Consider the following 10,175-nt stretch of genomic DNA (forward strand, 5'->3'; position numbering starts at 1 on the left):
GCCCCCCCGTCCGTGTCTGCCGTCCCCAAAGACAACCCTGTCTCTGTCTGTCTCTGTCCGGCTCCGGCCGGGGTCGCCGCACCGATCGGGCCTGACCTCGCCGACGGCCCGTCCCGCGCCTTGTCCCTCGGCTCGGGGCGCGGGATGATTGTTGTTGGGGGCGGCGAGGGGTGGATGGATGGCATCAAGGTGAAAGGCGAGCAAGGTTCAGAGCCGAAGACGGCGCCGCCATGCCAGCGCCTGAATGGCTTTTGGAAGAAGGCACAAAGCTGTTCGGTTCGGCCGAGCGAGTCAACATCGGCCTAACGTGTTCAGGTGGGCAGGCAGGTGGCGCCTGCAACTCAGCACTTTGACTCGTCGCCCGCCGCTTATCTTTCTCTGCTCGTGACATCACAGACTTCAGTGCAGTTCGAGTCTGTCCAGCGGCCTGGCGGGCGGCGCACGACACTCGGATGATCGATGCGCGTGTACTGCTCGATGCCGGGCAGTGACGCCTCTCCTCTCATTTGGACCGAGAGAGATCTTTGCTACAATAGCACGGCGTCCTGGGGATTGCAGGATTCAATTCGATCCATACTCAGAAGTACTAGTACATGTGTTGTTGTGTTGAATCTCGTTCGAGTCCAACAAGGAGAAACAAGAAATGGAGCAAAAGAAGGGAAACAAAACAAAAAAAAAACAGAGGTCTTATGTACACCGGATGACTTGTGGAATCGATCGTCGAATGCAAATATGCAATGCAGTAGGCAGGCAGCGGAGGTGTCGGAACGGAATCAGAAGAGGTTGAGGACCTCGCGGATGGTGGCGTTGCAGAGCGGGCAGCGGCCGCGGCCGGCGCGGACCTGGCGCGCGCAGGCGCGGCAGAAGGTGTGGCCGCAGGGGACGAAGGCGGCGCCCTTGCCCCGCGCGACGCACACGCAGCACCGACCGCCCACGCCGCCGCCCTTCTCCTCCTCCTCCCCCTCCTCCTCCGGCGCCGCTTCCTCCGCACCCGCGCGCCTCCACGCCCACTGCTGCTCCGCCCGCTCCAGCAGCGCCAGCAGGGACACCCTCTGGCTCTGCCCCCGCGCGGCGGCCGCCGGCGCCGCGGTGGCCGTGCCGCCTGGCGCGGGGCGCACGGCGGTGGCACGGCGGGAGGCCACGGCAGGAGGGCGGCGGCCCTCGTCCGCGTCGCGGATGGCGTCGAGCAGCGTGCGGCGCCTCGGCGCCGTGGCGGGGCGGTCTTCCCCTTCACTGCCACCGACGCCGTCGTCCCGGAGCTTGAGTAGGTCGCGGAGGTTGGACGACGCGGCGAGCTGCTCGGCCAGCGTCATGCCGCGCTCTCGCGTCGGCCGCGGCACCCGGACCTCCATCCCTCGCGCCACCAACTCGGGACTGGAGGAGCCCGCTGACGACGCCTGTTGGCGCAGCAACCCGCTACCCCAGTTTATACCGCGTGCCACTGCCCGCTCCGGCGCCACTCTTGTTTTGGCAACCGGTTTCCTCTTGTCCTGCAGCCTGTAGGCGAGGCGAGGCGCGAGAGGCGTCGTGCGCGGTTACGGCCGCCACTTGGCGGCCGCGCGCTGGTTGGGCTCGGCTGGTCGCGTCGCGTTAGCAGCGCCTGCACGGGAGGGTCGCGACGTCTGACGCTTTCGCCCTGCCGCTCCCGTTTTCCACCACGAGGCGCGGACTTCTGGGGGGGCGGGACTCGGGACGGGAGCAGCCGGCAGCAGCGGGAGCTGACTGGCGCCGCGGTCGTGCGCCGCCGTTGCCTCGTGTGATGGATGGGACTCGGGACTCGAGACGGCCGGGTAGTCCTAGCAGTAGGTCATATTGGTGGATCGTAGATGGCAGGATAGGCACGGGTTCTCTACTTTTGCGGCGTTTGGCACGGGTTGGTGCGTCGACCCGACCGGGCTTGTGGACGTTCAGGTCCCGGATTTCTTTTTAACCTTCAAACAGGTCCGGCATTGTCGGATAGGTATCATGGAGTCTGTTTCTTTCGTTTTTTCCCCTGTGACAAGCTTTTCTAAAAATCTAACTCTAGAAATATTAGAAAGATAAACAAATTTATATAGTTTATAATCTAGAAAGTGACAGATTTTTTTTATTATGATAATTTAACTGATTATATGTTCACGTTGATTTGAGATGATTTTTACGAAAATGATGATTATAGAAGCGGACGAAAAGCTAGGCATTTAATGGTTTTTTGTGACCAGAATCAGAAGAAAAAAAAACTGAAACAATCAAACCATGGAATCCTGGGCAGGTGCGTTCCTCCCCTCGGTTTCTGGGCTCCTGCCCGATTTGCGCCAGCTGCTGCCGTAGTTTTAACGGATCAACGCTGGCTGGCAGCAGGGAAGCGTGGTTCCAGTAACAACGACCGATGCAGGTTACGCTGTCAGCGGCTCCCCATTTTGCTTTTTTTGCAGTTGCACGCCAACCAGGCTGGAGTGCTAGACACCGTAGTCGTGCAGAGTCCTTTGCAATCCAACGTGTATCCAGGCTCAAATGATACGGGATGCAAAATCTGAAGAAAAATAAAATCTCAAGCGGGAAATCCATAACAAAAAAGAATCTGATCATATATATAAACATCTCTCAGATACAATCACTTCGGGCGACGCTGTGTGAAAACGACTGCGATTGTTGCAACTACAGGATAGCTCCTAAAGCCGTTTTACAGTGCCCCCATCACTCAAAATCTAGGGGCATCCACATGCCGAAGAAATGTCTCAAGCTGACCATGAACCGTTCGACAAAAAAACCCTGCCAATTTTGACCAATCCCCGCACCACCAGCTATGTTCTTCAAAGGCCAAAAAGGGGGGAAAAGAAAGAATGGATGTAGGCGAGTATGAACAGTTCTGCTGTGCAAGTCCAATTGCGAAAATCTCTTCGACCGAGCAGATGAATGGTAATGGAGCCACCTCGGGCCATGGAATGACTCGGTCGAAGGAACAGAATGGACTTGGTGGGTAGCTACATTAGTATGCAAACTCATTGGGCTGTGCCCACAAAAAAAATGTTGTCTTCAATTCCCAGTTTGCCACCCCCCCCCCCCCCCCCCCCCCCCCCCAGTGATCTTGCTCTGATAAATGACTGACTGACTGAAGAGCAGGCTGGCACAGAGCTTGTCTTAGTCGCCCACCCTCTCGTAAAAGAGAATGTAGGCCTCGCAGTTTAGCACCTCCTCCAGAGAGGCTTCTCTGACTTGCCCATCGCTTGCGTAAAACCAAGACTTTGAGCCACTGCTCTGCTGCTGCCGACCTCCAATCTTGCAAGCTCTCGCGTATGCAATATAATGACCTGACGTCATGGTTCCCAAGTGCTCGACAACGCCAACTAGACGATAAGTGCTGGAGTTGTTCACCTTACACCTGCAGGTAATAACAGAAAATACTGATGAACAGACCAATCCCAAGGCTGCAAAGAGCTGTTGCTACTGATAAATCGCAAGAATGTCACACTTCTATCATATAGAATCGGAAGGTCATGGAAGAAGCAACGATCATCAAGGTCTCATCAAAGGTTATGGGTACTAAAACCCAAGATATCTAAATATCACATGTTCAATAAGATAGGATGTAAATATTATAAGGCTTAGGTAATAAAATATGCAGAGCATATCCCTCACCAAGCATAAATTTAGAAAAGTTGGGTAGTAAGGACCAGAATGTTCAAGGAAATTTTAATGTGTAGATTGATTAGGACACCAATAAAGGATATTCCGCATTATATGCCCTCAAAATGACTATATATCCTAAGTACAAAAGTTCCTAGTCAAACTACAGTAAATTGAAAGAACATAAATGTGGGCATATTTGTATGCTAAGTACTTAAAATCTCAGTCATACTCGATGCTGAGTAGTTGCAAACTTGCAATAGAGAAACTCTAACATAAAAGATTGCCCCTCAACTCCATCAGGTGCCCTTCACATTTGAGCATTGGAGCAAAGTGGGATCATAGAATATGATTAGTCAATAGTCATAGCACCCTGGAATGTGATTATATGTTCTTAACATTTGAGCATGGTTATTAAGGCAGTAAGTTGAGGCGTGGCAACTGATCCCCTTCCAGACGCCTAAGTGAATAAGGTGAACCGCGAGGCAACACCATACACATACCCTCACCTACATTAGAGTAAGACAAACATACATTGATGTGCACCTTTATGCTGTCCATTTTAGAGTCTATGCAGCCTCCACTCACTAGACAGAGCAGTTTATACCCTAGTACCATACCCAACTATCCAAGCACTAGCAGCATACCACATCACAGGAGTATATCCATATCCAAGTCCAAGATCCAAAGCATAAGCAAATAAGCAATATAGTCCAGACTTCTGAACAGAAGAACAGGAGAGGAAAACAGAGGAAGGGGAGGAAGAGCAGACGAAGGGAGAATAGGTAATTGTGAGACTACGTGAAGGGTGCTGGGCCTGGCCTACTGGCAGGGAAGCAAGCAGGAGTTGCTGAGCCCATGTAAAAGCAGAAGCAGGCACACCTCAACAGGGAATAACCACAGGTTGGAGGCACAGATCAGAGGGCGAGGACATGATGAGCTGACAGATCAGAGGTCTGGAGGCTGTGGAGCAGCATCAGGAGCCACAAATCTGTGGAGCAGAAGGGGTGGGAGCTGTTGGATGAGATGGGGCACATTCCAGATGCTAGCACCGCCACCTTCTCTTCCCTTATCTCCTCCTCCCTCTCAATTGACGAGCTGCAGAGTGAGGCACGTTCCAGCAGAAAGTATAGGCGGGCAATTTCCGCTGAACACGCAGCTCCCTCTTGTTTTCCTGCATCGCGTGCAGCTCCCTCTCGTTTTCTCCCTGCATGCATCAATCCGCACACTTTTCCCTGTGCCTGCAGCCACCTTTTCGCTCTTGCAGTGTCATAAGGAAGGAGGTCACACAGGCATGATGTCTCGATTGGAAATCACCCAAACGTCTAAGCGACACCTTAATAACCAAGCATTTGACCAGGGTAACCCAAACTGAACCCCTTTTGAATCATATTTTCAGAAAATATTTCAGGTAACTCAAAACCGAGCCTAATTGGTTAGCTAGCTTGATGAAGTTATATGACATAATTATTATGGACATTGAACATGGATATATTTGTAATAGGTGTCTTCAGAGAAAGTAGCAAAAGAGTAATAGGTGTTATATATTTTCTGATTTGCATGCTGAAAAGGTCAGCTTACATGTTTGTTTCGGTAGTATTCGTTCTCGGATGCTTAACATTTATAGTTTGGTTACTCCTATCTTGCTTAAGTAATGATTTTTATGCTGATGTATCCATACTATGCCAGCTCATAGTGCGGGAAAGCATCTCCTATGTCTGTTGAATCTATTAATGAATCTAAAGATATCTAGAATACCCCGGATTACCTCCAGGGGTCATTGGAACTTTCCCTTTTTGCTCGTGCTACTATGGATGGATTTTCACAAGTACATCATGATGTATCATTTATTCCTTTTACTCTTCTGTTTCAGTAAGTAGGCTTATGGCCTAAAGCAGATCATGTGTATCAAGTTAAATCTTTATGCTAATATAGTTTTAATATTCCTGTATGTTTGTGATTTGACATTGCTCCCCAATGTCTCAGAGATAATCATTGTAAAGACACAGGATGGTAAAGAACCTTGCATTCGGCATGTTAAGTTCATTGTAGCTATTACTTTGACCTTACAGCACAAATTGCATAACTTATTGACAAAAAGTTACCATACAGCACGAATTTAGTTATAACATAAGCACGTGTAGACAACTAGACATGAATTCAGCATGATGGTCACTGTTTACTTGTGTATTTCCATTATTGTTGATAAAAATATGAGAGCTGTAGTGTGTACAATATGATTGTATATGGTTTCATATCATTTTGTACGATAATTTCACCATAGCGTTGAATTGCAGCAAAGCAGGAAATAGTTGACTCATTAAAGAAAAAATATATACTTTCAAAAGTAGACAATACCTTGGGTCCATGAATGGTTGTATATCAAGCATCTCATTAAAGCGCACATGCCCTTTCAGTTTCTTATATCGACCATGAGAATCCTGGCTGAATCTGTTCAAGTTAATCGTCAATACAGGTGGAGATTTGCTTATAAGAATTCTTCTCAATGCAGCTCTGAAAACCTTTGTCTCGTCCTCTTTCTGCTTATTTTGGTTACCTTGCACTAGCTGTGCCTTACCAACCATCTTCATTCGCTTCCTCCTGCCCTGATTCTTTGTGATGGCATCTTCATTATCTTTTGCACCCAGCAAGGTTTTTTGTGCATCTGATGGAAGGCTACTCGACACAACTTCTTCAGCACCACCAACAGGTTGAGCTTCAACATTGTTAGTTGCATTGCAAGACACAGAATCGCCACAACTCAGTGGTGCACTTGCTCCTTTAACGGTTATATCCACGTTATGACAATCATTATATTGGACAGATGAATCATGTTGTTGGTTATTCAAAGATGAGGACTCCGGTTCTAAGCTTTTCAAATCCATACACTGTTCCTTGTGGCTAGTCTGACTGCTTGATTGTTCAGTCTCATTCATAGTGAAGACTACATCAGTTCTCTGCATAGAAGTATTTTCTATATCTGGAAAATTGCCATCACATTTTTGTTCAGGGTCAGCCGAAGAAGGATTAACACACCCACCTTCCTTGCAATGCATATCAGAATGCATATTGTCAGAGCAATCACCAGTTGCCATAATCTGGTCAATGTGCTTTTTGCAACCATCAGTTCCCATAACCTGATCAATGTCCACCTGTTTGCTGCAGCTCACGATCAACTTCTCACCATCTTTTTTTCCATCGCCATCTGCCATCATCTCCTCACCATCCTTTATTTCATTAGCTCGGTCCTTCATCTCCATGACATTTTCTCTTTCATTAGAGTTTATGCGTGCAGCATTAGTACAGTGCTCACAAAGCCATGGTTCAGAAAGCAGCTCTGGTTCAGTATACACAGCCAAGCATCCCTCAACTGATACAGGAGCATTACTATCATCTACCTCATCATCAGCACTGTTACTACTCCAAGCCATTACATCAATATCTTCTACTTTACCAGCTTCTTTCTTGACTTCAGAAGTAACTTCTGGTTCATTGAACATATCACCAAGACCAACATAGTCATCTTGCTCCACATCTCCACAATATTCAGGTTGTGTATTATTTTCTCTTACTGGAGAAACAACTAAAGGAGGAACTGTACACTCTGAATTATATGGATTTTCTATGGCTTCATCCCTTTCCTTGGCAGTAGTACCAAATTCTTTGTAAGGAAGTAAGATAACAGTCTGTAAGGAGGCATCATCATCAACAGTGTTTTCGCCTGAGTGCTCAGAACCCAAGATCTGCTCTTTGGGTAGGGCATCATCCTGAGGGTGCAAGGGACCATGTGCAGCATCCCTGCATTCCCAAATTTGTCCTGTTTCAGTAGAATCTGCAGAATCAAGAATCTCAGATTTTGTTTCATCCGCATCAGCGACATAATCCAACCAGCAGATGCTATTCTCCACATTTGTAGTGGCATTTTGTTCTTGATTAGGCACAGAACCACATGACTCACTGCATCCAGAGGGCTCAGCATCTTTTTCGCTGACTACCTGTTCAAGTTCTGAACCAGGAATTTGGGAATTGCGCTCAGCAATTGAATGAACTTGTTCTTTGTTACTCTCTACTGAAGGAGATGCTCGAGCTGGAACCTTCCCGTATCTGCGGTTTTTGTTCCTATCTCGTATGGACTGTTTGGTCCTCTTAACTGGTGGTGATGAAACACTCTTGGTTGGAGGTCTCCTTGATGGAACTGGTAGTGAGAGGTCAAGGAATTGATCATGTTTAACGGAACTGTGTGAGCATTCTGTGCTGGACACAGTACTAGATAGCTGACCACCAAAAATGGAGTCCACAATTGTGGGAACACCTGCATCTGAAGCTTCCTCTGCTAGCTTCCGTGCTTCAGTTTCCTCCATGCGTAAACCATCAAGAAAACAACGGAGCAATTCATGGCTATCCTGCATCTGGTAGCCCCTGAACTGTGGATATTTTGAGCAAATGCTTGAGAAGAGGTTCTTCGGGCTTAGCATGCCTCCTGCATGGTTTGAAGCACTTGTCTCTGCAAAAAGCTTCTTCAGTGACATAGCAAGGGCTCCTGTAGGAACATCTGGTCCTAACATCTTCCTGCGCAACCTATCAACCGCGAGGATGCTCTGCAGCACTGCATTGAAGAAGCATGTATTTCCCAGATTTGGAAGTCCTTTGATCACATTAGCATCCGGGTTAACCAAACCACATAAATCAGTATCCGCTGCACCGGCCACCTTATCTTCCACTGCTGGTGCAACAACTGTCTCTAATTTGGGCATCTCAACTGACACCTCCTTTTCACATGACAAACAATAAGCAACTGTTGGGTCATCATACCTTGCGGCCCACCAATGCCGGTCCTGCTTAGCATGCCGTCTGGCATGGCCATAGGGCTTGGTATCATCTGCTGCACCACCACAAAAATGCCGACCACAGTCCAAGCAGACCCATGTATGACTTGTGTCTGCCTTTGCCTGTGCCTTGGCAGTAGCGCCTTTGGAGGCGCCTCCTTTCTTCTTCTGCTTACCCCCTTTCTCCCTGCTACCAGCACCCCCTTTCTTTCTTGGTGCATCTTCTCGGCAGTGCTCACATGAAGCAACGTGCTTGGAAGACAAGATCTCCAGGAGGACCTTATCTAAGTGGGCATTGTCACGGCCATAGTGGCCGCAATGCTCCCGGCCATTAGCCGAAGCAGCTGCTTCCTCTGCTGAGTGGCTTGCATCCTGCGATGCTGCATCACCAGGTCCAACCTCCGAGGACGAGGCTGGAAGATCCCGTTCATGCGCTTTCCGAGGGTTCTTGCGCTTAGCCTTCTCGTTCTTCCCCATCACTCCTGAACAGGGCTAGAATCAACCAGGGGCGGACCCAGTAAAGGGCATAGGATTACAAATATACACCTGACAAATTTCGCAAAAAGAGGTCGAATTTAGTATTCATGATGATACATGTATTCAGTTGTAATTAGATCGGATCCGGAGACAAGTAGCCAAATAGCTTAAGTTAGGGTTTGGGTCCTCGGTTTCGCAAAGCGGCAAGAGAAGAGAAGAGTTGCGCGTACCTGATGGGTGCTCGTCGCCGGCGAAGCGCCCAACGAAGATCGGGGAACCTGGCGTAGGTCGGCGGCGGCGGTCGCACAGTCGTCGCGAAGAGAGAGGGAGACAGCGCACGCGTGCTGAACTGAACCTGAGTATCTCTACTTCTACTAAAAGAGCCAAAGCCGAAAGGGCTCTCCGATTCTCGCTCGGTCAGTCCCCTCCCTCCCCTCCGAGTTCGGCTCATATACGACCGTACATATTGTCGGACTTTGAAATTAGATCAGCACTTGCATAAACAAATCGATGACATCACCGTAAATAAGCTTGAATGCAAATACCACAGATCTACTAAAATTTGTCAATTTGTCACCTCACAGTGGATAAAGTCTCACAACAAGGTTAAGCCCCTTCAGAATGCAAAATTGTTAAAACTTAGGAATTAAAAAATAGAAATAGAGTTGCACGACACTTTAAAAAACAAAACGTTTGGATGTACCATACAAAGAATCTCTACTATATTAAAACATCAATTTCAACGATCGTCCTGCGTCAATATTTTTCAAAAAAACCTACATTTTTAGAATTAACCCACACTTCTATAATTTCTCCTCTACTAATATGATATATAGGAGAGTTTCATGCATCCTGGTTTTCGTGCGTTGTCCCTCTCAAGTGACCATCGTACGTCGTCGTGCTTCCCCGCATCTCTGAAACGAACTCCCGCACGTCACACGCAGAAACCGCCTCCGCACGCCACGCGCCTTCCTCCGCCCGCTGTCGCAACCTCGGAGCGCGTCGTGAGGATAAACCCCCACAAACTTTGTGCCGAGCGATGCGAGGATAGGCCCCGTGAACTCCGCGTCGAGTGACCCGCCACGCCGCAACCTTCAGATAGCGTGCTTGCCATGACCACCGTCGCTATAAATTTCTAGCCTCTCGCTCTCCGCATTAGCGCAACGATAATGGTTACCACCACCACTAGCAGGGTTCGGATCTCCCGAGGTGGCAGGCTCTTCAGAGACCCGTGTTATCGGTCTGGTGCTGGCGTCTGACTGCTTG

The 10,175-nt window shown here is 48.7% G+C and overlaps 1 protein-coding gene across 1 annotated transcript; it reads right to left on the reverse strand.

Annotated features, from left to right (window-relative positions):
- Nucleotides 1–2,546: 2,546 nt before the first annotated feature.
- LOC103647570 (ubiquitin carboxyl-terminal hydrolase 2) lies at nt 2,547–9,532 on the reverse strand. The gene is made up of 3 exons (XM_008672085.3): nt 9,140–9,532; nt 5,965–8,978; nt 2,547–3,361 (listed from the first exon to the last, which is right to left on the reverse strand). Exons 2-3 carry the CDS (start codon nt 8,907–8,909, stop codon nt 3,121–3,123), a joined length of 3,186 nt encoding a protein of 1,061 aa, XP_008670307.1. The 5' UTR covers nt 8,910–8,978; nt 9,140–9,532; the 3' UTR covers nt 2,547–3,120.
- Nucleotides 9,533–10,175: the final 643 nt, after the last annotated feature.

This window comes from Zea mays, chromosome 2, assembly GCF_902167145.1.
Source record: "Zea mays cultivar B73 chromosome 2, Zm-B73-REFERENCE-NAM-5.0, whole genome shotgun sequence".
Lineage (NCBI taxonomy): Eukaryota > Viridiplantae > Streptophyta > Magnoliopsida > Poales > Poaceae > Zea > Zea mays.